Source organism: Ogataea angusta (assembly GCF_019207475.1).
Source record: "Ogataea angusta isolate 61-244 chromosome Unknown 61-244_NODE_1_length_1302399_cov_90.877568, whole genome shotgun sequence".
Taxonomy (NCBI): Eukaryota; Fungi; Ascomycota; class Pichiomycetes; order Pichiales; family Pichiaceae; genus Ogataea; species Ogataea angusta.
The window spans coordinates 843,675-870,303 of record NW_025065215.1 but is presented as its reverse complement, the minus strand read 5'-3'; the positions used below and the strand labels follow the sequence as shown (position 1 = coordinate 870,303).

Here is a 26,629-nt window from a genome sequence, read left to right as displayed (position 1 = left end):
AACTCTCTTACGCTCAACTCGTACACGTTAATGATCGGCTGTGACTTTGTGTTTGGATTGCATTAGAATGTATATTTACCTTTCAACAGGATAGTGAAATAAAAAAATACGTAAGCGACGCGTCGAAACTCCCGTGAATAATTTAGTATCTACCATGTCGCAGAAATCCGTCGATATCTTGCGTGTACGGGACCTTCCCAACACCACGTTCACCAGGAAACGAATTATGGGGCTCGTGGTGGGCATCACGACCCGCGATAAGCCGACCAAGCCAATTGTGGTGCACATGACGGACTTCTCTCGAAATCCATTTGTCGCCCAATCTGAGATGAACTATGCCTGCTGCGACCCGCCCTTGTTCGACGATCCTGAACACGCCGACAGTATCATTGACGTGGCATTTTATCCCGAGTCAGTTACCTATTTAAAGCGCATTTTCGGCGACACGGTGAACGCCAAATGGTTCGGTAACAGGATCGCGTCGTTTTATCCGCTCTATCAACACGCGACCGTGATCTCGTTGCGGCTGAGATCGAAGATGTGGACCGACCGCATTGACCTGATAGCGGATCCCGGTTTTTCTGACAACTACTACAGCCAGATCTGGCCGGTGAGCGTTCTCGAGGCCGGAAACAATCCGGCAGCAGAGACGATATACGACCCAAAAGAAAATAACCATGCCTTGGCACAAGAGATCTTCCGCGACTGGAAGACACAATGCAGTGCGTATTTCGAGTCCAACCCTAAGATCAAACAGGTGGTTAGCGACCTCGGCAAGTCAGCTACTGGTATCACATGTTCACCGCCACAGGCACAGCACCGCCACACGTCACCTGAGCAGTACTCAGATACAGGTTTTCTCAGCGACATGGAAAGCTCTGACGACGATGCACCCCCCAAGAAATTGGGCAAAAAGGTGTACACCGTCAAGCAGAGCGGCCGTGTCAGGGACAGGCCAAACGTGACTTTCCCCGTCTCCCAAATACCCCTGGCCGACTACACGGGAGCATATTTCATCTATGTGCACATAATGCGGCTGGAGACACGCACGGCCGATCTCATCTACAAAAGCTTCCCCGACAACACAATAATGACAAAAGCAATCGACGTGCTGGTGCAGGAGGTGGGCTCGACCGCAACGTTGCGAATCAGAGTGGAAGGGTACGATCTTTTCCGGTTCGCAGGCATCACATTTACATACCCGCTACTAGACATGACAGCGGCGGAAGCCGAAACCGCAAAAAAATTGGCAGCCCTGGTGCGCAGGCCGGTGCGCATGTTGGTGAAACCCTACTCGCTGCCCCTGGAGGCAGCAACGGTGAACTCTGGGCGATGTTACAGATGGCTGTATACAGAATATCCGTAAACTGTAGCCTAATACATCCACTTGATGAATTTATTTTGCCCCACACGACAACCCCGGATTTTGGGGTCGCGAAGTATGATGATGCCCCTCAATTTTTGCTCGGATATTTAAAGCAGCCGTAAACTCCATTTTTTATTTCCAGTGGGGTTGTCCGATTATTCATTCTCCATAATGGCGTCTTTCAACAATTTCTTGGAGCAGTACACCATTGCTCCGGAGTTTGCACCACGCCAAGAGAAATTCGTGGACCCAGATCCTTTCTATGACGTGCTGTCATCCAAGCTGGGTTACCTGAGAGATCAGGCGAATCAAAACAGTTCACCACACTCCTCGGTGTCGAGCGCATCTAGGGACTCGATTTTCAGCAACCCCAGTGCCTTCGCTCTACCAGTGGAGCTCCAGGGCGGTGTGTCGAACATTTCCTCGAGAAGACCAAGCTACACCGCAGAACTATACTACACGACCCATAACAAGCTGGATCTTCCGCCAGCTTTTGCGCAGGCTCCACCGTACACTGCCTCCTCCAGATTCTTCGATGTGGATCACTCGAGAACCCACAGCTTCGATTTTTCAGCGTCCTTCTTACCCCCTCTGAACTCGTTTCTTCCGCAGGTCCAGCCACAGGAGTCTCTTGTCACGCTTGACAACGGGTTGCTCCTCGAGAAAGTCTCCAACTCCATTGTCACGTCTCCAGAGCTGAAAGCTGAGTTTCTCAGGGACGCCAAGTACTTTGGCGACTTTGACGTTTCAATGAGAATCGTCCACCAGCTGAATGTTTTGCTGGGTACCTCGCTTACCGAGACACCGGGACTTCTTCAGATCCGAGTGAGCAAGTTACTGGACTATCTGCTCACGCAGAATGAGGATCTTGCAGGCTCGCCGCAAAAGGCCTCCAAAAACTACTCGATGATCATCAACAAAAACGGAAAACTGGACATTATCTCGTTGCCAAAAACTTCCAACCTGAAGTTGACACCCAAGGACCTGATTATCATTGAAGGGGACCGTGGAAAAGATCTGGTGATGGTTCTACAACCACAGATCGATTTCCGGTTCGCCCTGCTGTTCAACTATCTCAAAAAGAAGCTGCATCTGAAGTCACTTGAGTTCGGCAACGCCAACTCGTCTCAGGGACCACCCAATAACAAACCGCAGAACAATCAGACCAATCAGAACCACCTACACAACGCGAACACTCAACGCTCGATTATTAACGAAGATGAGAACTTTATCACTTTACCAAACAAACAAATTCTAAGATTCGCTAAACCTCACGAACTTACCCAATTGACGTCCAAATATAATGATGAGTTAATGGCATACCGCATTTGTCTGAATTACGTCCAGTCCTTGAACTTGGACCTAATTATCAAGAACGTCGAGTTCCAGTTCGACAAGAAAAAACTGATAATATACTACTATTGCCTTCGAAGACTAGACTTTAGAGGACTAATCAAGGAGCTGTTCAAAATCTACAAGACCAGAATTTGGCTGTGTGCTGTGCTTCCTATCGAGAAATCGTTCAAACCGCTTTTGACTTACGAGATGGAGAAGAAGTACCAGGGTTTGAGTCCGCTGGCCACCTCGAGCTCCAGATCCAACGACCTCACTATTGTCGACCCGCTACCTGCTTCCGAAACCATCAACTCGTTGGATGAGATCGAGGAGCCGGTGTGCTTCCATTCCAAGGTCTTTTTGAGTCTTATCGAATGGTTCAAATTTGAGATGCTTGACCAAGAAACGTTTAATGAGAAGTTTCCATTTTTGACATGAGTTTACAAACGTTCTTTTTTATGTAATAGATTGACTTTGCTTGGAGATTACGGATTGTTTTAAATAGAACTTGAATACTATTATAAATTTAAAGATCACACACCTCAAACCTGTAAAAAATGCCTAAGTCAGCTGTGTCGTCCTGGTACTTGGGCATTGACATTGGCACAAGCTCTTTGCGGACGTCCGTTTTAAACGACCAGGGGGTTGTGCTAGGCGGATCCGAGCAAGCGATCGATGTCTATTACCATCCGTCTGACAGTCGAATTATCACGCAAGACTCGTCCCAGCTCTGGTCTAAATTGTTAACTGCTATTGATGAAAGCTTGCAAACAGCAAGGTCCAAAGAGGAAGGAGCTTTGAAATCAATATGTTGCGGTGCGACCTGCTCGTTGGTGGTCGAAGACAATGATAACAGCCACATAATTCTTTGGATGGATCACAGAGGAGAAACAGATTCTATCAACAGCAAGATGGAAACCCGCTACCCTGGTATCCTGCAACGTCTTGGAGGGTCGATAATAGCTGAGATGGCCTTACCCAAAGTCAAGGAGTATCTCAGATCGGCCTTTTCCGAGCCCCGTATTTTTGATCTTCATGACTGGTTCGAGTGGAAGCTTGCTGGGGAGGCGCTGAATGTACAAAAATACAGCACAGAAAATATAGGTATAGACGGATCACTGAAGGGATTTTCAATCGACTGTCTTCGCGAACTGGATATCCATCTCAACGAGTCGCAGATCGGCAGAGTCGAAAACATCCCATATCCAGGAATACCGTTCGCTGGTACCCCTATTTCCAAGCTTTCGCCCGAATTGGCTGAGAGATGGGACGCCAAGTCTGCTGTGGTCTGCTCTGGAGTCATAGACTGCTATGCTTCTTTTTTTGCTCTTCAAAGCAGCGACATAAATCCAGAAGAAAACTTGGTAATGGTAGCAGGAACGTCCACATGCTACTTGACCGTTTCCAGGGCCCCGAAAGATCCTCCACCAGGAATTTGGGGACCATTCCATTTGACAGAAACGTTTTGGTTTTATGAGGGAGGGCTAAGCTGTTCGGGTATCCTTTTTGAGTCTCTGTTTGAAAATCACCCAGCAGCAAAAAATCTGGACAAGTCCTCAAATATGTTTCAGCAACTCGAAAAGCTGGTGAGCTCTTTCGTGGCGAACGAAGGATTGAGCTCTGCCTGGCAGCTGATAGAAAAAAGAGTGTACATCGGTGACTATTTGGGAAACAGAACGCCATTTAACGACTCAACTCTCTCGTCCGTGATAATCGGAGGATCATTGCGTCAAGACACAAGAGATCTGGTGTGCTGCTACCTTTCAATCTTGGAGTACCTCGCTCTATCTACAAGAATGATCGTTGACTGTTTCCGCAAATCAGGGTTCCATCTCAAGACGTTGCAAGTGTGTGGGTCTCAGGCCAAAAACGCAAGACTCATGGAGCTACTGGCATTTATTTTAGACGATATGAATATCCTTCTTCCTATGGAATTAGACTCGAAGCTTATTGGCGCTCGCGGATGCTCGATACTTGGCGGATGTGCGGCGAAAGATGCAAAGTTTAAAGTTGTCAAATATGTTCCTGACGATGCTCTGAAGAAATTGTTTGACACAAAATACAACATCATGTTCGAGTTGATCGGAAAACAACAGGACATCAATCGGAGGCTTGCCAGCTGCACCATTCGCTCTCATAAACAGTGTTAATATCTGCCCTTTCATCTCTTTTGACAAGCAGCATCTCAACAACGCGTTTGGCAGGCCCCCAGTCGTTTCCTTGCTGATCCATGTTATGCTCTCTGTAGTGATACCACCCCCACGTCAGAGTTGCTATACGATGGGCGGGTTTTGCTGAGCGTCTGCCCCGTCCAGTGCTGTTGGGAAGCGGATCAAAAGGCAGTCTGTTTTCCAGCATTGCGTATAATAGCACTCCCAAAGACCAACAATCGTTCTGCTTGCCATCGTAGGCCAGTCCTAGAAGTAGTTCAGGAGAAACGTAGTCTTCAGAGCCACACCGCGTGGTCAGAAGAGGCTGTTCGGGATCTATTTTCTTTGACAAACCAAAATCAGATAGCACGGCTACTGAATGCTCATATTTGATGTCCAGTTCAACAGCTGATGTGTTTCTAAACTCGTCCGGAGTTGGAGCGAGCAATATGTTTTCGAGCTTGATGTCCCTATGGCAGATGTTCATGTCATGAAGACACTTGACAGCGCTCACAATATTTCTGAAAACCAATTTTTTGTGGTAATAATTAAAATCCTGTCCCAGAGTAACTAGTAGTGTGAACAGATCTCCTCCGGAATAGTACGGCATTGCCATGACCACTTGGTTTTTGTCTAATCTCGAGTTTGAGCCCAGAAGCTTGACGATGTTTGGGTGATTGATAGATTGCAAGAGCGATAATTCTCGCACCAACGAGCTTTGGATCCGAAGCCTGGTGTCCAGATCATGCGAAGGAATGGTGGAAACTTTGACCGCTACCGTCTGCGATCGATCAATGTAGACTGTGCTGAATGTGCCGCGGCCGATCTCTTTCGTGCAATGCCAGTGCTGTTTTACATGAGTTGCCGTTTCAAGCGTGCAAAACGTAGCAATCACATCTTTACCATATTCCATCTCCTCGTTTATCGAATCGGTGCTCTGAAGGTTGTACGCTGTCTGCTGCAGCTCTGGCGGTCGCAGAGGCACCGAAACGATTCTTTGCACGGGCTCAATGTTCAGGGAAAGATTCCGTCTATCATCGATACGTACATCCGAAGCAATCCTGTCATTGTGCTCCGTGGGAGTGCTTCCTGGTTCTCTGAGTTTCTTCATATGTAGTGGGCCACCTAGCGGCTGGTTGCGCGGCAAGCTGGCTCCTCTGCTGTCGGCTGATTCCGAGTCCGTGACCGAATCAATAGAAGGAGTCTGAGCAATATCTTCTGGAGAGGGCATATTATTGATATCGACAAACTCCCTAGCTAATGGCACCTTGAAATCAAGGTCCGGGCCATTATTGGTGGACTCAGACATCGTAAAGGCTGGATCGTGCGACTTTACACTGAATCACGGGGAACTTATAAACGATAGATATAATCTTGTTCTATTTACTTTTTTGTTGATCAAGCCACGCTGAAAAAATGTACACCAGCCACAAGAAAGGCAAGAAACTCATACTCAGAGAAAAAGTGTTTTCCCCAACTGCGCACCATGTCAGACGCTGATGTTCCGCCAATTCCCCATGTGGCGGCCAATATGACTCCGCTTGGAGTTGTATTGCAACGATACGCTGTTCACAGCTATAAACAGCTGAGCGAATATCTTAAAACACTGGAAAATACGACCCAACCTGATAGTATCAAGAAGCGCAACTTCCTCGATATTCTGGTGAGTATTCGAGAGAACTTTGTGAGATTGTACGTGCTGAGCAAATGGGCTCGAAATTCTCAGAGCGTTGAAAAGCTGATCGACCTTTTCGTGTGGCTTCGGGAACAGAACCAAAGCATCACAAATGCCCTGATGCAAATTGGAGGGATCAAGCAGTCGCTGGTCTCTGCAAAGCTCCCGAATCCGGACCTTGAGACCGCGCTCGAGGTTCTTATCAAGGGAAGACCACAACTCCCGACCCATAATTATGGACCACAAAAGAAAGTTGATCCCAAGCTGATACTTCATACCTTAAAGACGCTCGATGTTGAGCTTTCTGCCAAAATGGCCCTTGAAGACAATCTCCCCAAACCCTTTTACAACTACGAGATTAAAGATGGCCGTGTCAAGTTTCGCATCCCTAATTTGTTTCAATGTTGTGTTTCAATAGCCAATACCTATGATCAGTCGGGGTTTTTCTTGGTTGACTTCAAACTAGAGTTTCAGTCGAGAGACAACAAGCTGATTCCACAGGTGACAGCTCTCCCATATATGACGTTTGCACACTTGGAGAAGGTGGCCAACATCGAGCTGAGCAAAAACGGACTCACTGGATTGTACAATATTTTCCACAATTATGCCATCACCTGCAAACTGTACTACCTTCATCGCCAGCTAATCCGCCTGCGCATGGGCATGTGGAAAGGGCACTTGACTCATATATACAACGCGGAAAAATGTTTTGTCGTTGTCACATATTGGCTGAAAAGACGGTCTGTGAAGTCTACAATAGAGATAGGAAAACTCAAGAATAATCTGCTGGGATTCCGTTGGATCCGTGAAGGACGTTTGTGCACGGACCATGATTTCAGACTTGAGAACGAAGACGGATCAATAACTATCGAGCACCTAATCAGAGACATCATTCAAAAACACATCGAACTACACATCAAAGAAGTCCAACAGGAAGTTGCTGACAAAATCGAAATGGCGGACAAATTTGTATCCCTGCACAAGGATTCGCAATTGCTGCTGACATTGAGTTCCATGAAGTCAGCCGTGTATGGAATTGATGCTCTTTCGGGAGATGGTTTCTTCCAAAATCCTACCCCTATAATGGCAAGAGTTGCGGCTCAGATCAACGCAGACACTCGCGAGACCGCACTCAAGCTGCTTGTTCTGCGATTGGAAACACACCTAAGCGAGTTGGGGTCAATGCTAATGGCCACCGGCTGGATCTGCGTGGATGTTGTCAGGCTTTCCACCGCGGAATATACAAAACTCAATATTGACTATGATCATCTAAAAGACCGCACTTTTGCAGAACAGCTATTTGCCCTCAAGTTTTATCGGCGCAAGAAATGGCCAAGCGGGTGGTTCCTTACGGTTGGGGTTTCGGGATTCTCGTCCAAGGTTCAGTGGTGGTGTTCCAGAATCAAGTCGTCTGCAGGTCAGTGGTCGATTTCTTGGTGTGAACCTATGATCATAGGGGGCACGGAAAGCGAATACAGCTATCCATCGTTTGTCACGCTTGCAAAGAAGACCACATCCATGCTGCTTTGCAATCTGGTTGTCAAAGAACTGGAAAACCAGGGCTGCAAGCTCAAGACCGTGGACAAAGTGGACGAAAAGGTCAGACAGTTCACCAAGAAAAACTTCGGGCTCGATTTGGACTCCATGCGAAAGGGAGACAGCGCTACAGTGATTCTAGACAACAAGTCCTTATTCAACATTCCGAACTGCCGCGACTCCCTAGTGCTCACCATGAATATCAAAAACAGCGAGCTGGAAATCATGATTTTTGGCAAGCTGCAAAGTGAGCTCAAATTATCGTCTATATCCTTCAACGACGAAAAGAACAACTCAATAGAGCTGAACCCAGAAACATCGATCTTCAAGATCCACTCACAGATTAATTTGTTCGAGAAACTTAATCACGAATCCACAGCTAGTTTCTTTAATCCTTTAGCGACAACGGACATTTCCATCATGAGCGACTCGCTCCTGGTACTCAACAAATTCTTCAGTTTGTTATCGCTCTTGCATATAATTAGCCACGACGAGTCGCTTAAGGTGATTGACATTTCCCTCACAAAGGTCTCCTTCCAATATGGTTCCAATCCTGAAGAGATGATCACGCTAATTCTATTAAATGAAACACAAGACTCGATATCTATCGAGCTTCCAAAAGATAATCCGCACAGGCTTTGCTCTAAATACCTGAACGACATGGTCAGTGATTTTGATTTCCAAAAGATCAAACTACTGGTCAGATATCTCAAATTGACCTTACCATTTTACAAGCTCCTTGTGAAATTGTCAATGGACAGCGAAGAGTTCTACAGGCGCTTTTTGGAACAGAACAGCAACTCTCAGCAGCTTAGGATGACTCCCGAGAGCGGCTTTGAACTGAACATGTTTGATTTCGAAATGTTCAAAATCACATACTACAAATATCTCGAACGCAAGTTAGAGAAGAAAGTCAAGACTGAAAGAGTTTGTTTTGCAGTGACGATACAACTGCGCCACAGAACCGACAAGCTGTCGCTGGACAAGTCTTTATTTGTCATTAGCATTGAGCCTCTTCAGTTTGACCAATATGATGACACTGCTAAGAAGTGGCTTCAGGACACAACCAACAAGATATATGCCACATTGAAAGGCGACGAGCCTTTGCCAGTTTCTGGTCAAGTGGTATATTTGCGTCGTGCCATAGCCTGTGACTACTTGTCTGTGGAAAATGTCGCTCTCAAGTTGCACCAACGAATCCTCACGCTTTGTAGCTCGAAATAGATCATGAATAAATTCAAGGATATCATGTCTATATCAGGCTGTGTTTAATTATTTTCGTTATTTAAATATTCGCCAAAATGCATTTTATTGAGGAAGTTGTACGACAGAAGGCGACTGCACGAACGGCATCGACGCCCAGCTCGGCCGCAAGAGCACCCAACAAGCGCAAACGAATCAACTATAACATCGCCGCCTTGCAGAACGCCATTGAACAGCAGAACTTTGATCAAGATGGGGAGGAGGAGAACGAAGAATCGGAACGCCATAGTGCCATCGAACTCAAGAAAGCCAACCGACGATTCGAAGAGCTTGACAGAGAGAACTTCAGCGAGATCCACAAGATGGAGATACCAAAGAACCTCGGACCACCAGCTGGAAAACGCACCTCTACACCGTCGGTAGCAGTTAAGAGGATACTCAACTCGAAGAAGAACTGGTCTAATTACGTGGACGAATTAGACAAGGCCGAGATGCGCGCATTCAATGGACTCGAGATCAAGCCAGGACACGTGATGGTCAAAAAGCTCTGCACCATTTGCGGCAACGTCAGCTTCAGCTCGTGTATACAATGTAGTGCACGGGTTTGCTCCTTGAAGTGTCAAACTACACATAAAGAAACTCGGTGCAGCGGGTTCTAAACGCTGGTGAACAGATTCCACACACCTTTCAAATAACCAATGATCTCATCTCCTCCAAGCTTGGACTCTCCGTACAGTCTATCGACGAACGAGATAGGCACCTCAGCAATGCTGAATCCCATTGCTCTGGCTCTCACCATCATCTCCATCTGGAAAACATAACCTTTAGACTTTGTTGCGCCGATAATTTTAGCCAGCACATCCTTTTTGTATAATCTGAACGAACCTGTTAAATCCGAGACATGTGGTCGAAGAACCACAGTAGCCAGAAAGTTGGCTCCACGGCTGATAAGTTTTCTTTTCAAGTCCCAACCGTAGACGCCTCCGTCGCCTGCATAACGTGTTCCCGTGACAATATCGTAATCTCCTTCTTTCTGTTTCTTTATGAATTCAGGGATGGCCGAAGGGTGGTGCGAGAAGTCGGCGTCCATGATGATCACAAAGTTGCCGGTGGCGTACTGCAGTCCGTGAATGTATGCGGTTCCCAGTCCCAACTTTCCAGCACGTGCTCTAAGTTGGATGTGGTCTGCACCGTACACATTGATCAACTGTTTAGCCACATCCTGTGTGCCATCCGGAGACGCGTCGTCGACAATGATCACTTCCCAGTTCAAGCCAGCCTTCTCAAAGTGCTTTGCAATGAGGTATGTGATAATTGGCAAGTTTTTGCGCTCGTTGTACGTTGGCAAAATAACCGAGTACTTATCCATCGTTGTACAGAATAATAAATAGCAAAAATCAATAGAAGTATATTTTTCAAAACCACAAAAGGGCGCCCGTCATGTATGACTCTCATTTGAGGAAAATCTTTGGCAGCCAGACAGACCAGTTTCGCCAGTCAAAGGTGCTGATGGTTGGTGCCGGCGGAATTGGCTGCGAATTGCTCAAGGACCTTCTTCTGATGAACTACGGCGAAATTCACATCTTGGACCTTGACACAATCGACCTGTCCAACCTCAACAGACAGTTCCTGTTCCGCCAGAAAGACATCAAAAAATCCAAGGCCATGACTGCACAGCAGGCTGTTGGTCACTTCAACCATGCCAGCAAACTGGTTGCGCATCACGGAAATATCATGGACACAAATATGTTTCCGTTGAGCTTTTTTACGCAATTCGACATCATCTTCAATGCGCTAGACAATTTGGAGGCAAGATTCTACGTCAACAAAATTGCCCTGTTCACGAAAATCCCACTCATTGAGAGTGGTACATCGGGATTGAAAGGCCAAGTTCAACCCATCTACCCCTACGAGACAGAGTGCTTTGCGTGCATTCCGAAGGAGCAACCTAAAACGTTTCCTGTGTGCACTATTCGTTCGACGCCTTCCAAGCCAATTCATTGCATCACCTGGGCGAAAAACTTCCTGTTTCCACAGCTTTTTGGAGACGATGTTTCCGACCAGGATAAGCTAAAGCCACAGGACATTGAGAGCGATAACAAAGCCGAAATAGAGGCATTACTAAAAGAGTCCAATGAATTGCTGGATCTGAAAGCTCTGGTAAACGAAGCTGCTCCGGGAGATAAGGGCTTTGTGTCTAAAATTGTTGAGAAAATCTTTGAAGAGGACATAGAGAGACTCTTGCGGATTGAAACTCTTTGGAAAACGAGGGAGAAACCAGAGCCTTTGAATTGCGAGCCAGTCAAAATCAAAAGTCTCGACGGACAGAAGCTTTGGACAGTGGAGGAGAATCTTGCGCTTTTTATCAACTCTACCAGCAAAATCGCTCAGAGACTCAAGCAGGGTCCTGTCGAATTTGACAAGGACGACGAAGACACTTTGGACTTTGTGGTTTCTGCCGCCAACTTACGGTCGTATATCTTTCACATTCCAATGAAAACAAAGTTCGAGATCAAACAAATAGCAGGAAACATCATTCCTGCGGTGGCCACCACCAACGCCATCATGGCTGGATTCAGTGCGCTTTCTTCAACCCATGCTTTCCACGCGACGATGCAAGAAAAGGTGTCCAAGTCGAAAATGGTGTACGACTCAAATCAACCTTCCAGGTTTGTGAACACATCGGGGTTGGCTCCCAAAAACCCCAAGTGTCCAGCATGTTCTGTTACTAGAGGCATAATCTCGATAGACCTTTCAAAGTACACAGTTGATGGGCTGCGCAAGGCGATCATTGACAAATACGGATACTCGGATGACATTGGGATTGCAGAAGGAACGCGACTGCTTTATGATTACGACTTTGACGATAACCTGGAAATAAAACTCGATAAAGTCTGCTCTTACGGCAATGTGTTGTTTATAAGTGATGCTGATGATGAGCTAGACTCCTTGGAGCTATTGGTGGACAAAGGCGATAAGTTGGAACTGCCAGAGCTAGAGGTTCCAGCGAAGGTGGTACCAGAAGAAAAGAAGGAGGAAGAAGATGAGGAAGACGATCTTATCATAGAGGGAGACGATCTCATTATGGAGGGTGACATTAATGGGCTAGACGGTCCTAAACGTAAAGCTGAGGACGACATGGGCCCAGCAAAGAAGAGGAAATATACGGCGGACGAAGTCGAAGTCATAGAACTGTAATTTACAATTAGTCACTAATTAGATTCCTAGCTTTATTTTCTGGACTTGGAAGTAGACCTCGATCGTAATCTTTTGAACCAGGAAAGTTTTTCTCCATTAGCGCCATTTGGATCCTCCTCCCACCTCGTTTCCCGTTCGTCATCTATCGGGTCCTGGACGGAGCTCAAGTTGTCGTCGATCGACGATGGTAGGTTCTTCGGAGAGCCTGGGTGGTTTGGCAGTTTGATCGTTGTTCCCATCTGACTTGTCGAGGAAGAAAGCGGGACGGACTCGTACGCGCCAATTTTAAGGACTGGAGGCTTGAGCTCCATTTTAGGAAATGAAACCTCAGACTTGAGCGGACTCTCTGCCTTGACTTCGGATGGTGATGTTTTTGATGTTGATGAGAACGAGGGACGCATTTTCTGAGATCCAATCGACGAAACGGAAAGCCTTTGAGCAAGCGGGCGGGTCTCGTCGTCCGAGTCCACTGCCGAGTCCACTGCCGAGTCGACCTCGTCTGTGGTATTCGTTTGGGTATGTTCTAGCTTGGACTTACCGTTGTTCACGCGAAGCATATCGGACGGAGACTGGACAGAGGATAAACTCTTGCTATGTTTTCTGGTGAACTTTGTGGTTGGCGGAGGTAGCAGCGTTGTTGGGGCGGAAACCTTGGAGCTTGTTTGCTCGTTTGTTGTGGAGGAAGCAGTGGAATTTAGCGCAGAATCTTTTTTGGCAACTTTTTGAGCAGCTGGCAAGATTTTATACGAGTATTCGATCATGAATTCAATAACCAGCGACGAAAGAGCGTATTCTTCGGGCGACATATCGTGATCTGAGTGAGACAAGACCGAGGGTTGAAAAATGGCAGCCAGATTCTTGGCAGGCATGAGGTTTTTGTCGCAATGGGCGTTGAAAATGGCCAGGAGGTCCAAGATGTAGAATAACAGCTGTCGTTGCAACTCAGGCAGCTGTTCTATTAGTCTCGCGTAGTCTTTCAGCGCCTCTTTGCGTTCTTTCTTTATCTTTTCCTTTTTGGTCTTTTTGCGAAGCTTTAGCTCGTCGTCGGTGAGCTGCTCCTGTTCTTGTTTCTGCTCCTCTTTGCCCGAGGACAGCCCGCTGAAGTCGCCCATCTTTTTCTCCTTCTCTTTGAGGAATCGGACGATATTGGGACGAGATCGAAGAGGCTCCCTGAATTTGTCATACATGGATAGCGGTATAAGCGGCTCTGGAAGCGAGCCGAGGAATCTTCTAAACAACGACGCAGCGTCATGAACTGTATATCCATCCCAATCAATTTTGGAGCCGTAAGTAGGCGGGGACGAGAATATCAATTGCAGTTGCTTGATTCTTTTGGTAGAGCCCGCGACTCTGAATATTCCTTCAACCTCAAGTCCGTTCTTCTTCAAAAACGATCCACATAGTGCCACCACTCTAGGAATCCGGCCGTAGCGTATCAGTCCGTTACGGTCGCTGCTGATGTATATTTTGGCCTCAGCAACCTTGATGGATTCCTCGATGGGGCATCCAAATATCGACGAGTCGCCGATGTAATCCATTTGTCGCTGTTGAATAAAAGAATCTCGGTGTTGTTTTAGTTTTTCTTGCGAGCCGTTGTCCTGAAACGGTGACAGCGGTCTCACGTTATGAGACGAGCGTGACTTGTAACCCAGAAAGGGCCTCGTCGGTGAAGCAAGAGGTGCAAGCAAAGACGGTGAATTCGCGCGGTATTGCGGAGTGGGAGACGAGATAGACTTAGACTCCGCAGAAAACCCTGACGCGGAGCTGTGATTTTGACCGTTCATTGGAAGAGGCGGAGGCGAGCCCAGCTCCGACTCGCCCTTCTTGATGTGTTTCCACCAGCCGGTTAACGAGTTCTTGCTTGGAGACGAGGGTTCTGACATTAGTTTTCTGTTGTGCTCGAAACCGTGTACTGTAGATCTGTTCTCGAAGCTTTTTCAGTATAGTGATGAGTTATTTTCGCAAATGCATCCAAATTCACCACAATGTTCAGTTTGAGTACAAGAATGTGCTTTCAATGGGCTTATATTTGTCACTACACGGTCCGAGAAGCAAGAACAGCGAAATTAGCATATATTTTTAGATTTCTATTTTATGTTGGCGGCGTCGATCGGCTCGGTGTAGAGATGAAGCTTTGCAAATGCGGGCTTGGTCCGTCAGCTTTTTCTCATCAATCTAGATAAAAACATATCAATTTCATCTACTATACCATCCGTACAATGAGTTTGAAAGGATTCCAGAAAGCCATTGTGCGGGCTCCCCAGAACCTGCGGCAAAAGTTCAACATGGGGGAGACCACCAACGACCCCGTCTACCAGGACGCTGAGAGAAGGTTCAAAGAGTTAGAGGATATGACGAAACGCTTGAGCGAGGAGTCGAAGCGGTACCACAAAGCGGTCAATGACATGCTGGATAGGCAGCTTGGGTTTTCAAAGTCGATTGAAGAAATCTTCAAACCGATTAGCGGCAAGGTGTCGGACCCTAACTCTACCATTCCAGAAGGCAATCCTGAAGGTATTGAGGCTTGTGTCCAATACAGAGATGTTTTGCAGGAGCTCAAAGAGACGCTCAAACCAGACCTGGAGCTCATTGAGTCCAGAATTGTCGGTCCGGCTAACGAGCTGTTGCGCATCATCCAAGCTATCCGGAAAATGGCAACAAAGAGAAACCATAAGCAGCTTGATTTGGACAGACACCAGAACTCGTTGAAGAAAGCCCAGTTGAAGGCCGAGAAAAACGAGAAGATGGAAGAGAAAGTGTACAAGTACGAGAGTGACGTTGCCATTGCGCAGCAAGAGTTCGACTACTACAACGAGATGTTGAAGACCGAGCTGCCTATTCTCTTCCAATTGGAGGGCGAATTTATCAAACCCTTGTTTGTGAGCTTGTACTACATGCAGCTGAACGTTTTCTACACGCTGTCCTCCAGAATGGAGGAAATGAAGATCCCATACTTCGACCTGAACTCGGATATCTTGGAACAATTCACGAACAAGAGAGGCGATGTGGAGGAAAGAGCTGAAGCCATTGGGCTAACACACTTTAAGATCGGACACGCAAAGGCCAAGCTCGAGGCCACCAAGAGAAGATACGCCTCGGGACAGCACACTGACCCTTCATCTCCGACTTCATCCTACGGTAGTGGATCCGCTTACGGCCAATCCTCCCCTCTCACTGCTTACGGCCAAACTTCGCCTCCACCGTATGGTCAGACCTCGCCTGCGCCAGCTTATGGCCAAACTTACGGCCAAACACCACCTACCACCACGTCGACGTACGGCTACCCAGAGGACAAAAAGACGCCATATGGCGCTCCCCAGACTGCTTCCTATGGTTACTCATCCCCCAATTCTTACACTTCTGCGTCTTCGCCCGTGGTTCCTGCTGCTCCGGCTGCTGCTGCACCAGCAGCAGAAACTTGCACCGCGCTGTACGACTACACAGCGCAAGCAGAGGGAGACTTGTCCTTTAGTGCCGGACAGGTCATTACAATCTTGCAAAGGTCCGAAAACCAAAATGATTGGTGGACCGGGTCTCTTAATGGTGTGACTGGAGTGTTCCCAGGTAATTATGTTCAACTGAATTAAGCGGTGTATGGATGCAACAAAATAAGGGTATATTCGGCGTCTGAAAAAGAAGGATATAGTTTTTCCCACTTCGTTATGGACAGAATTGCAGGCACATACACCAGCTTTGCACGCTCTGTCTCAACGCTTGGACGGGTCCTCTTGGTTCCCTATGTGTTTCTGAGAGTGATTCTGCAGTTTGCACATTACAATACCCTGAATGCTCTTTCATATATCAAACTTTTTATTTTGTACCACTACAACATGATTTTGATGATTAATGGGGCCAGAGAAGATGATCTGACTTTCAGGGAGTCCTGGGAGCAGAAAAAACGCTTTAACGTGGTCAGGACGTACAATGAAACAAGACCTGTAGCAGAGGATGTCAAGGCTTGGTTCGAATCTCCTGCGTTGCAAGCTATACCAGGTATCACGTGGAGAAGAACAGCATACTATTACGAAAGATATGTCATTCACGCCCCCATTTGCACACTCAGAAAACTTCCCTTTGTGCCTAAAAAAACAGGCTCTTATTTATTTGACCCTCATTCCAACTCTACTCCTTCAGCGGACAAGGACGGCCAATTGCTTGAGAGAGAGTCTAGATTCCCCAATAGCGATGCTATCAGAGACTCAAGTCGTGTGATTGCACCACGAGTCAAGTCGGATTTCACACCGAAATCGTACATCCTTAGCTCTGAGTCGGTGAGACAGACACATGACTCAGGTCATCTGGTGTCCCAAACTGTGCCAATTAAATCACCGTCAATAACCAAACTTTTTGATCAACCAGCAGAAGCGCCTCCACCATCCCCAACTCCCGTACCAAAAGAGCAACAGGTCATTGAGGACAGACCAATCAAGTCTTCAGACTCTAACTCGTCTTTTTTCTATAAGATCAGAATTAGGCGAAAAAATAAACCTCAGGATCCCACTTACGGAAATTACGAGCTGGTCAGACAAGCGATCAGAGACTGTCTTCCAAAACCAGATTATGACGACGGGTCTATTGGTCCCAACATTGTTAGATTCACTTGGCATTGTTGTGCCCATTTCGACCGCGAGTCAGGTACCGGTGGATGTAATGGAGGTACAATGAGATTTGCCCAAGAATTCAATGATCCCGGAAATACAGGACTGCACACTGCAAAATCGTATCTAGATCAAATTCACGAGAAATATCCTTGGATATCTTTTGCTGATCTTTATACATTAGGAGGAGTGGTTGCTATTGAAGCCATGGGAGGACCAAAGATTGAGTGGAAGCCGGGAAGAACAGACTGTCCAGACTCTAATAAGGTGCCTCCAATGGGAAGACTCCCTGTGGCTACAAAAGATACCGAGCATCTTCATGAGGTGTTCACTCAACGTCTTGGCTTCAATGACCAGGAGCTTGTTGCGTTGATTGGAGGTGGCCACACGTTGGGCGGATGCCACGTGAAGTTTAGTGGATTCGATGGCAGTTGGACTTCCAATCCGGTTAAGTTCGACAATGAGTTCTTCAGAGTGCTATTGGAAGATACGTGGAATTTTGAGAAAGTCCCTTTGACCGGAATGCCACAGTATTACAACTCCGATCACAGTTTGATGATGCTGATCACAGATATAGAGCTGATCAAGAATCCAACATTCAAATACTGGGTTGAAGTATATGCAAGAGATTCCGAGTTATTTATGAGAGACTTTGCTTCAGCGTTTGCCAAGCTATTAGAATTGGGAGTCAACAGAGACCCTGATGGGATTGCTCGAACGAAAATCTAGTTCACATCGATGAACGTGGTATCATCCTCCAGCCCCGATGTTTCGTCTAAGCCCAAGCTTTCAGTTATTGAAGAGCTGGGTAGATTGTTTGTATCCAGAAGTCGCGATTGAACGATGCTGGGCACAGCATTGAGAATTCCGTCGTCTTCTGCTGTGGATGGACCACCAAGGAAATCCAGCATCATATGCATTCCACCACCTCCCGAGTATTCTTCAACATCCACCGGAAGAACAGAAGACACACCTTCCAAAAACCAGACCTTGTCCTTCATTTCGTCGGTGAAATTGCGAAGCAGCTTGTAATAGCATCGCATTATCCTCATTGCGGAGAGGTCACAACTAATGAGCAGTCCGAGAAATCGCTTATCCAGAAGGGCAGGAAAGGCAAACACTCTCAAGATAAAATCCTTCTTGTTCCGTTCCATGTGAAGCTTTGCCATATAAGCCAGTGTGGGCAGATACGGCGAGTGGAGTGGGATAGGGAACATGTCCCGGATCTCTTCGTCAAAGCACTGAATAGAGGAGTATTTCATTTTTAGCATGTCAGCCTTTGCTGTGTCTGTTGATAGTTCTCCAGAAATCAAGTCGTAACCGATTTCCCCCAGGTCGCCAAGGTCGACCGAAATAAACTTGTAGAATCTTGATTTTTCGCTCAGGGGCCACACTGCCGTCAATATGGTTGCCGCTCCCTTAACATGGAATATCCATGCCGACGGCGGAAGAGATTTGAGAGAGGTCGACGTTGGCAGAGACGCGTTGGCGAGAGAGTCCATAATCAGAATCAAAGCGGCTGCCACCAGGGCGTCTGTGTTCTCGGGCGACATTTCGAGCACTGCCTCACGTAGCAGTCCCAACGCGTCTGCACGGTGTCCCGTAACGCACTGGTCTAGGCCGCGCTCTGTTCGGGAGAGATGGGTGGCACTGAAAGCAAGAACTGAATGCATAAGGAAAGGGTATTTGAAAGCGAGCATCGGGATTTCCTCTGACCATATTTTGGAGTCTGATATTCCGGCCTCTGTGATTGTGGGCCAGACTTTGGTGGTGTAGTGATACATGAGTCGTAAATCGAGCATGTTGAGCGTTTGGTGTGTATCATAGGCCAGGGTTTGAGTGGGAGGCGGTTGCGTGATCATGTTTGGGGACAAGTTTGGCTCTTGCACAATTTCAGGAGGTTTGAGTGTGCTTTGTTTTTGTTCCTGGATGGGAGAAGGACCTGTTGAGTTTGACATATGCTCGCTTGTCAGGATATCCTGTGTAGCCTGCACGGCGGGAGCAGGTGTATTGTAAATGCACTGGATTCCCATGCGATCGCAGTTGCCGCACACTGGACGGGTCTCATCGCACTTCACACGTCTTTTTTTACATGTAGCACATCCTTTGCGACTTTTCTTGTGGAATTTGCGCTTTCCACCTGGACGTTTAGGCACACGGGACTCATCCGGGGATTCTTCCTTCATTCGTTTAGGTCGTAAAATATTTTAGTTCTGCTTAGCTAAGAAAACGCGACACAGGGAGAAGCACTGCCGAGAGGAAAAACGTTAAATCCAACGGTGGCCGCGGACTTTTGTTCGGAAACGGAGATGCGTGGCTGAGTGGCCAAAATCATACAGGCTATTGCTACATTTTTGCTGTTGTCTAATCAGTATTCGATCACTATTAATGGTCGTGAGTCTCCTTTGGAGGGTCTGGATCCACGTTAATCATCGTGTCTATACGCAGGATGGCGATGCATGCCTCCAGCGCCGACTTGAGAGATTTGATCTTGGACACGGTAGGCTCCAAAACACCGTGGCTGACTGAATTGACCACCTTTCCTCTCACGAGGTCCAGACCGTAGTTTTTGTAGTTCTTGCGCTTGGTATCTATGTGAGAAACTTGCTGCGATGCAGCGTGGTAGGAGCGCAGTTTGGCAATGAGGTCCGAGGCGTCTTTGGCAGCATTCACAGCTAACGTCTTTGGAATGACGAGCAGAGCAGCTGCAAATTCGGCAATGGCCAGTTGCTCACGGGATCCGACAGTGGTGGCGAAATTCTCCAGGTATATGTTCAGTGCACACTCGACAGCTCCACCGCCGGGCACCACATGACCACTTTCCAAAGTCCGCTTTACCACCGAAAGGGAATCATGTATCGAACGTTCCATCTCGTCCAAAGTGTAATCGTTAGGGCCTCTCAGAACGATCGACGAAGAAGAGTGAGTCTTTGTGCCTTTGATCAGGATACACTCATCGTCACTGAAACGCTCTTGAACAACCTCCTCGGCCTGTCCTAGGTAAGTGCTTTCGAAGACCTCGTCTCCCTCCAAGTTGGACATACTGCTGATAAGGGTGGCTCCCGTGGCACGGGCAATTCTTCTCAAGTCCTCCTTCTTACAACGTCTCACGGCCATCACCTTGGCCTCAACGAATTCCTTCAGGCACAGGTCGTCAATACCCTTCGTGGTCAGAACAACGTTTGCGCCTGCGTCGATGATCTTGCGGACACGTTCGAGAACAATTCCGTATTCTCTTTTGCGGATCTCCTCCAGTTGCTCTGGGTCGTCGATGTTGATTTGAACTCCCATGGCCATTCTTGCTTTTTGCAAATTAATATCCAGAACGGCAATACGTGCATCAGTGACGCGTTTCACCATGGCCTGGGATCCCACCGTACAATTGAGCGCGTAACCGTTCACCAACACAGATTCAGTGGCAGATCTTCCATGTGCCTTGAGGATATTCACTGCCTTGACTGGGTACTTAGTTTCTCCCTTGCTGTTGGTGGTCTTCACCGCCAAAAGGGCGTCAACCACCATTTGGCTGAAAAAGTCGGAGTCGGATCCAATGATCTTGGAAGACATGGAGGTCTTTGCAATGTTGACAAGAGTCTCTTTTCCTAGCGAGTCGACCGGCTGAGAGAGCATCTCATTAATGAATCGAGTAGATTCTCTCAACGCAAGACGGTAGCCTGTGATCACAGTGGTTGGGTGAATTTTATTCTTGACCAACTCGTTAGCCCTCTTCAAAAGTTCGGAGGCAATAATCACCACAGAGGTGGTTCCGTCTCCCACCTCGCGGTCCTGCTGGTGAGCGAGCTCAACCAGAATCTTGCCTGCCGGATGCTGAACATCTAGAAGTGACAGGATGGTGGCGCCATCGTTGGTGACGGTGACATCACCGATGTCGTCGACCAGCATTTTGTCCAGTCCGACCGGACCCAAGGACGATTTCACAACATTGGCAACGGCCTGGGTAGCCAGCACGTTCTGGTTGCGGACATCATCGCCGCTGACTTTCTCTCCGCCCAAAAATAGGGTGTCTGAACGCGCAGCAGAGAACATTGATTTACTATAGAGAAAGAAAAGGTTTGTTTTTTTCACTAACATTGACAAATGATACTTATAGTCCGGGTAACTCTACATATAATGGTCATAGAATGGTGCACTTCTTGGCCTTCTTGATGACCGGAGGCTCAAGGGCGGCCACGATTGCCTCATCAAAAACATTCTTGAGCCCCTCCTGGCTCAAGGCAGAGCATTCGACGTACTTGACGGCTTTCAGGTCTTTCGCAAGCTTCTCGCCCTGCTGTGGCGTGATAGGCTTCTGGCCTTGTCTCATGAGGTTGGAGAGCGCTGTAGGGTCCTTACGAAGATCGATCTGCGTACCAACGATCAGACACGGAACTTGTGGAGCGTGGTGGCTGACTTCAGGGAACCATTTTTCTCTCACGTTATCGAACGACGAAGGCACAACCACAGAGAAACAGATCAGAAACACGTCGGTTTGAGGATACGAGAGTGGTCTCAATCTATCGTAATCTTCTTGGCCTGCTGTATCAAACAACCCCACGGTGTATGGCTCGTCTCCAATCATGACCGTCACGGCGTAGTTGTCGAAGACGGTCGGGACGTAATCTTCTGGAAATTTGTTGGTGGTGTAGGAGATAAGCAGACACGTCTTACCGACTGCTCCGTCTCCCACCACGACACATTTTATTGTCATCATTTTGAATTAAGTTGGTCCAGCCAAAAGAGATGTTTTCACAGTGTATCTGTTACAATTTGAAGGGGGGTAGGGTAACGATAAAAAAAAAAATTAAGGATAAAAGTTAGGAACAGAAAAACCGATGGTGATTGAAAAGAAAAGCAGAAAAAAGCAAATAAACTGCATGTAGCTTTTTTGCGACGGTGCAATACAGAATTTACTGAAGCCGTCCGACGCGTCTAACTGGTCGTAGCTCATTCTTCCTCACTCTCAGCCTCCTGCAACCACTCGATCCATTTTTCCACTCTGTCTCGGGCACCGATTTCCTTACTCTTTTCGCTGTGCCACCATTTGTAAATGTTTTCCTCTTCAATGATTTCCTCGTCGTATAAAACAACGAGGATCCACAGCAGCACGACCGAGTTATACGATGCATCGAGCTGCGAGCACAAAGTTTGGAGAATGATGAGCAGGTCCAGCTGGTCCTCATTGTCAAACACCTGTCTATCGAACAACGATGACCATTTGCGGAAGATCTTCTCGACTGCCTCTTTTGCTCCTAAAGTCTGCGTTTCTATGAAATGGTCAACCCGCTTCACCAGGGCTGTGCTGGTGGCCACACGGACCTCGTGGTAAGTCACGTTCATACTCATTCTCAACGTGTTGAGCTCCAGAAGAGCCGTGTCGATGTCGTGGTTAAACTCCATGGCCCGCTCAACGGTGGCAATGGCCTCTTTATCGAACTGTTCGTCTTCTTCTTCCGACAAGTACGCGGATGTTGTGCTTTGTGTGCGTTTCTTGCGACGGTGTTGGTGTGCCACCGTGGTTGAAGCCAACGAAGTATCAGAAACGCTCAGCTGGGCCATCTGGTAAATCATGCCTCCATATTGGCCGTCTTCGTGGACGTCCTCCCTGTACAAACGGCCGATCCCGTTTGGACCAACGATACTGGCATCGCTCTCCTCCTCCTCGTCTTCCTCCTCTGAAAGCGACAGACTGTCGTCCATCTTGCGTATTTTCTCCTTGACGATTTTTGTATCGTGCGGAATCTCGACATTGTCGTCGATTCGGACTCCAAAACCTATCACGGCTCCTGGGTTCAATATGGAATTGGCCCCAACAACAGCATCGGCGGCAACTATCGAGTGTCTGATCACCGAACCGTCCCCGATCACCGCGCCTTCCCAGATATACGAGTTTTCCACAAGCACGTTATTGCCAATTCGACAATGGCGGCCAATTACAGAGGCCTGAACTTTGGACCCGTCGCCAATGAATGTGTCGTTGCCTATAACAACTCTGGACTGGATTTTGCAGGACTGAGAGAGTCTGATGTTTTGCTCTTTATAAATATGCTTGCTTTCATACGTGTAGGTTTGATCGTCAATGATGTTGCGCTCAGGAACAATAGGATAACACCATCTCTCTAGAACGTCTTGCGAAATGCCGTCGTAAGTCTGCCAGCTCTCGACCCGCGCAGCGTACTCGTCTCCGGTGACATATGCATAAATGTGCTTCTTCAACAGATCACTGGACAACACTCCCTTGACAAAGTCTGACCGCAACGCCTGATAGTCGAAATTCTCCTGGAAAATAGTTGGCACTTGGGGAGTGCATATATCAACGTGACAGTCAATGAGATCGTTTCTGATATCGAACTCGGCCACATCTTGCAAAATCTCAGGATCGATATTCACCGACGTTTTCTGGCCGTTAACTGGCGGAATGTCTTGGTAATACAGACACTTGTCTGTTCCCTTTTCGAGAATAAAACATGCAGGCTCGATATGAGATCTCGCTCTGTGCAGCTCAGACGCCTGCTTGAGAACCATGGTGGCAATGTAGTCTCTGTCGGCGGCTTTTCGTTGTTTGTGAGTTGCCAAAACCTTACTGAGATCCAAATTGGTCACGACGTCGCCGGAAACGAGAACGAAGTCTCCTGTGATCAGGCCTCTGGAATCTACGTCTCTCATGGCGTCTCCAACACTTCTCGACTCTAGCGACATGATGGTCTGAATTTTAGTAAACGGCGACGACGGATGCACCCACTTGGAGTCATCGATGTATTGCTGGACCTGGTCTGCATGCGAACAACACATTAGATAGACCTCCGAGACGTTGGCCTGGGCCAAGAACTCCAGGGTATATTCGATCAACGGGACATTTGCCAGCGGCAATAGACACCGGGGTCGAATAGCCGTCAGCGGCATGAACCGCGTCTGGAACGAGTCTGTGAGCACAATTGCTTGGATTTTCTGCTCCTCGATATCGTCTTTCTTCATTAATTACAAGCTGAAAATTGGAAAAAATATTATGAATACAGAAACAAAGACACCACACACCAGAATCCGCACACCTACACTCCAATCCAACAAATGACGTATTTTGCTCGCCTCCAGGGAAGCATGACCTCAAAATTTGCCTCGCATGCGTGACACACCCCATGCTATATAAAGTCCGGGGCTAATCCACAAGATGATTCACACATCTGCTATAGAATATTTTAACTATGGAAGCCGTCGAACTAATGAAAAGCGTTAATTCTTCTTTAAATGAAAGCCAGGACGTCAAGTTTGAGGAGTTCCTGCCCCTTAGCACAGGACCGACACAGAACAAATACCTGGATTTGTCAAACTCTGTGAGTGCACCATTTGTCATCAAGGGAGTTTCGCCATGCTCCCCCGAATTTGGAGGGGAGCAAAGAGAGCGCAGCGACAGCAATGTGAGCGAAGTTAGCATGAAGATGTTGTAGGGTCGCGGTTGGGTATACAGTTATTTACGCTAAAATAAGTTTAGTTTCGCAATTATTAACAATGCTGCCGTATAATAACGAGGATGATCTCCAATTAGAGATCAAATGCATACTTGGACCTCTGTCTGAGCCTCTTTCCGTATATGACGAAAAGAATAGGGCAGGCAATCAGAAGTATGGAGAAAAGTCCAAGGAGAAGACCTGCCCAGTTGGTGTGCATGTTCTGGAACATGAAGGAAGCAAATAGCGGGAAGACAGCACCAAACGAGGATCTCAGGAATGTGTTAGCAGCCATGGCAGAGGCGGCAAAAACCAGGTAGCTATCGATGATATAGTTCATACTAGGGACAAAGATTCCCATCAGACCGAAACCGGTGAAGAGACCAGAAACGGTTGGCACCATCCAATGGATATCGTTGTGGTAGTTACCTGTCCAGGTAAACCACAGAATACCAATAGGAAAGGCCACACCGCCCCAGATGATGGTTGGGAGTCTAGCTTCTGGAACGATCTTTCCGTTATTAGCTTCCAGAGCGCGCACGTAGCCTTTTTCGCGGTAGATACAAAAACAGCCTCCCAGAATCTCGCCAATCACCATTCCAAAATACGGCAATTCGGCAACACCAGGAGCCATGTTGTATCCTTTCTGGAAGACAAATGGGTATGCTGTCAGAAACAGGTACAACATGCCGTAGATGAAGGCATTGTACAGACTGATGAAAAGAATGATTGGCTCCGTGAAAAGCATCTTGAGCGGTCTGGTAAGGTTGTTTTCGACAATTTCTCTAATCGTGAGTTGAAACTCGTCGTGGGGAGCATGAATGCCCCAATTACCAGTACGTCTTTTGATTTCCCTGGCTTTCTGGACCAGCAAGATCGGATGGTGTGTTTCTCTTTGGAACAGGACGATCACAACCATGTTCGCTGATGCCAGGATACCTGTGAGGAATGCGGTCCATCTCCAGCCAAGCTTTGTGTTCGCCACGGTGAAACCTCCGATGAACGGTGCCAGCAATGGGCCCACAAACACAGCCATCGAAAACACCACCATCACGGTACCTCTCGTCCGGTTGCCAAACATGTCTGCGAAGCCGGCCGGGGCAACCACCATCGGTGCTGCTCCCAAACAGCCGGCGAAGAATCTGCAGATCAAAATCGACTCCAGTCTGTCGGAACATGCGACTGCGAAATTGAATGAAGCAAACGCAACCGACGAAAGAACCATCACAGGCCTTCTACCGTACAACTCGGACAGCGGAGCCCAAATAACAGGGCCTGTTGCAAAACCTAGAACGTACAGCGTGAGACCCAGCGTGGCCACAACTTGAGCCACGTGGTACTGTTTAGCGATTTCTGGGACTCCTTCGGAGAAAATGGCCGAGCCAAACGCAATACAGAACGTGTCTGCACCAATGATTGCACACTGAATGACTTTTGTAATTAATGGCCAGTTGTGTGGATGGAAAGGATCGTTTTCACCGTCGAAAGCGACCAAATAAGGATCCTTGTCGGGCAGCATAGGTGGATAATCCTTCCCCCCACCCATAGGAGGAATAGGCACACCTGCCTCTTCCTGTTTCTTTATTCTGTCCTCGATAGACTTGGCATTTGTGAGCACTCTAGACAACTCCCTGGAAACTTCTGTAATCGACTCTCTACGAGAATTAGGTTCTAAGTCAGGAGGAAAACTGTCCTCATTGACTGCCTGAGGCTCGTACTTGGCAGGGTGGGCAGCGTACCCATCATGGCTGAGCGGGTCGTGTTCCAGGGTCGAGGCACTGGACTTGACCTCCGAGTCCTGGGAGATGGTGTTATCTCCAGGCAATTTCTCCGCTTGAGACGAGCCATCGTGCTCGCTCGTCGGCTCTGCGGTGTGAAACGACTCTGAAGTATTATACGACGAGCTCATAGAGTGCGCACGTGAAGTACTCATAATAACAAAACAGCTAAAGTCGTATTTCTCTCGTCTGTGCTGAGCCTTATATGTCTGCGAGAAAAAAAGAATTACTAATGCGAGAAATAAACAAACGAGTGCAAAACTGACGGCATAAAGCGGCATACACCTAGTGCCGATTAGCAGCAATTCAGAAAAACAATAGCTAAATCCGAACTAATCGGTGTCGCGG

General features: G+C 47.5%; 17 protein-coding genes across 17 annotated transcripts; 10 read left to right on the top strand and 7 right to left on the bottom strand.

The window, feature by feature from the left end:
• Nucleotides 1–154: 154 nt before the first annotated feature.
• Nucleotides 155–1,366, top strand: KL928_000528 (uncharacterized protein; the record flags this gene model as incomplete). Its single annotated transcript, XM_043206071.1, has 1 exon — nt 155–1,366. The coding sequence occupies one exon, from the start codon at nt 155–157 to the stop codon at nt 1,364–1,366; it is 1,212 nt and encodes a 403-aa protein (XP_043062423.1).
• Nucleotides 1,367–1,537: 171 nt separating this feature from the next.
• KL928_000527 (uncharacterized protein) lies at nt 1,538–3,139 on the top strand (the record flags this gene model as incomplete). Its single annotated transcript, XM_043206060.1, has 1 exon — nt 1,538–3,139. The coding sequence occupies one exon, from the start codon at nt 1,538–1,540 to the stop codon at nt 3,137–3,139; it is 1,602 nt and encodes a 533-aa protein (XP_043062422.1).
• A 119-nt stretch (nt 3,140–3,258) lies between these two features.
• On the top strand, nt 3,259–4,851 carry KL928_000526 (uncharacterized protein; the record flags this gene model as incomplete). The annotated part of the gene is made up of 1 exon (XM_043206049.1): nt 3,259–4,851. The coding sequence occupies one exon, from the start codon at nt 3,259–3,261 to the stop codon at nt 4,849–4,851; it is 1,593 nt and encodes a 530-aa protein (XP_043062421.1).
• Nucleotides 4,852–4,974: 123 nt separating this feature from the next.
• Nucleotides 4,975–6,160, bottom strand: KL928_000525 (uncharacterized protein; the record flags this gene model as incomplete). The annotated part of the gene is made up of 2 exons (XM_043206038.1): nt 4,975–5,118; nt 5,222–6,160. The coding sequence occupies 2 exons, from the start codon at nt 6,158–6,160 to the stop codon at nt 4,975–4,977; spliced, it is 1,083 nt and encodes a 360-aa protein (XP_043062420.1).
• A 177-nt stretch (nt 6,161–6,337) lies between these two features.
• Nucleotides 6,338–9,286, top strand: KL928_000524 (uncharacterized protein; the record flags this gene model as incomplete). The annotated part of the gene is made up of 1 exon (XM_043206027.1): nt 6,338–9,286. The coding sequence occupies one exon, from the start codon at nt 6,338–6,340 to the stop codon at nt 9,284–9,286; it is 2,949 nt and encodes a 982-aa protein (XP_043062419.1).
• Nucleotides 9,287–9,363: 77 nt separating this feature from the next.
• KL928_000523 (uncharacterized protein) lies at nt 9,364–9,860 on the top strand (the record flags this gene model as incomplete). Its single annotated transcript, XM_043206016.1, has 2 exons — nt 9,364–9,680; nt 9,746–9,860. The coding sequence occupies 2 exons, from the start codon at nt 9,364–9,366 to the stop codon at nt 9,858–9,860; spliced, it is 432 nt and encodes a 143-aa protein (XP_043062418.1).
• Nucleotides 9,861–9,920: 60 nt separating this feature from the next.
• Nucleotides 9,921–10,634, bottom strand: KL928_000522 (uncharacterized protein; the record flags this gene model as incomplete). The annotated part of the gene is made up of 1 exon (XM_043206005.1): nt 9,921–10,634. The coding sequence occupies one exon, from the start codon at nt 10,632–10,634 to the stop codon at nt 9,921–9,923; it is 714 nt and encodes a 237-aa protein (XP_043062417.1).
• A 71-nt stretch (nt 10,635–10,705) lies between these two features.
• On the top strand, nt 10,706–12,463 carry KL928_000521 (uncharacterized protein; the record flags this gene model as incomplete). Its single annotated transcript, XM_043205994.1, has 1 exon — nt 10,706–12,463. One exon carries the CDS (start codon nt 10,706–10,708, stop codon nt 12,461–12,463), a length of 1,758 nt encoding a protein of 585 aa, XP_043062416.1.
• Nucleotides 12,464–12,495: 32 nt separating this feature from the next.
• KL928_000520 (uncharacterized protein) lies at nt 12,496–14,346 on the bottom strand (the record flags this gene model as incomplete). Its single annotated transcript, XM_043205983.1, has 1 exon — nt 12,496–14,346. The coding sequence occupies one exon, from the start codon at nt 14,344–14,346 to the stop codon at nt 12,496–12,498; it is 1,851 nt and encodes a 616-aa protein (XP_043062415.1).
• A 336-nt stretch (nt 14,347–14,682) lies between these two features.
• On the top strand, nt 14,683–16,050 carry KL928_000519 (uncharacterized protein; the record flags this gene model as incomplete). The annotated part of the gene is made up of 1 exon (XM_043205971.1): nt 14,683–16,050. One exon carries the CDS (start codon nt 14,683–14,685, stop codon nt 16,048–16,050), a length of 1,368 nt encoding a protein of 455 aa, XP_043062414.1.
• Nucleotides 16,051–16,125: 75 nt separating this feature from the next.
• On the top strand, nt 16,126–17,790 carry KL928_000518 (uncharacterized protein; the record flags this gene model as incomplete). Its single annotated transcript, XM_043205960.1, has 1 exon — nt 16,126–17,790. One exon carries the CDS (start codon nt 16,126–16,128, stop codon nt 17,788–17,790), a length of 1,665 nt encoding a protein of 554 aa, XP_043062413.1.
• A 114-nt stretch (nt 17,791–17,904) lies between these two features.
• KL928_000517 (uncharacterized protein) lies at nt 17,905–18,837 on the top strand (the record flags this gene model as incomplete). Its single annotated transcript, XM_043205949.1, has 2 exons — nt 17,905–18,069; nt 18,427–18,837. 2 exons carry the CDS (start codon nt 17,905–17,907, stop codon nt 18,835–18,837), a joined length of 576 nt encoding a protein of 191 aa, XP_043062412.1.
• Nucleotides 18,838–19,446: 609 nt separating this feature from the next.
• Nucleotides 19,447–21,108, bottom strand: KL928_000516 (uncharacterized protein; the record flags this gene model as incomplete). The annotated part of the gene is made up of 1 exon (XM_043205938.1): nt 19,447–21,108. The coding sequence occupies one exon, from the start codon at nt 21,106–21,108 to the stop codon at nt 19,447–19,449; it is 1,662 nt and encodes a 553-aa protein (XP_043062411.1).
• An 88-nt stretch (nt 21,109–21,196) lies between these two features.
• On the bottom strand, nt 21,197–21,772 carry KL928_000515 (uncharacterized protein; the record flags this gene model as incomplete). Its single annotated transcript, XM_043205927.1, has 1 exon — nt 21,197–21,772. The coding sequence occupies one exon, from the start codon at nt 21,770–21,772 to the stop codon at nt 21,197–21,199; it is 576 nt and encodes a 191-aa protein (XP_043062410.1).
• A 233-nt stretch (nt 21,773–22,005) lies between these two features.
• Nucleotides 22,006–24,033, bottom strand: KL928_000514 (uncharacterized protein; the record flags this gene model as incomplete). The annotated part of the gene is made up of 1 exon (XM_043205916.1): nt 22,006–24,033. One exon carries the CDS (start codon nt 24,031–24,033, stop codon nt 22,006–22,008), a length of 2,028 nt encoding a protein of 675 aa, XP_043062409.1.
• A 227-nt stretch (nt 24,034–24,260) lies between these two features.
• On the top strand, nt 24,261–24,503 carry KL928_000513 (uncharacterized protein; the record flags this gene model as incomplete). Its single annotated transcript, XM_043205905.1, has 1 exon — nt 24,261–24,503. One exon carries the CDS (start codon nt 24,261–24,263, stop codon nt 24,501–24,503), a length of 243 nt encoding a protein of 80 aa, XP_043062408.1.
• A 94-nt stretch (nt 24,504–24,597) lies between these two features.
• On the bottom strand, nt 24,598–26,436 carry KL928_000512 (uncharacterized protein; the record flags this gene model as incomplete). Its single annotated transcript, XM_043205894.1, has 1 exon — nt 24,598–26,436. One exon carries the CDS (start codon nt 26,434–26,436, stop codon nt 24,598–24,600), a length of 1,839 nt encoding a protein of 612 aa, XP_043062407.1.
• Nucleotides 26,437–26,629: the final 193 nt, after the last annotated feature.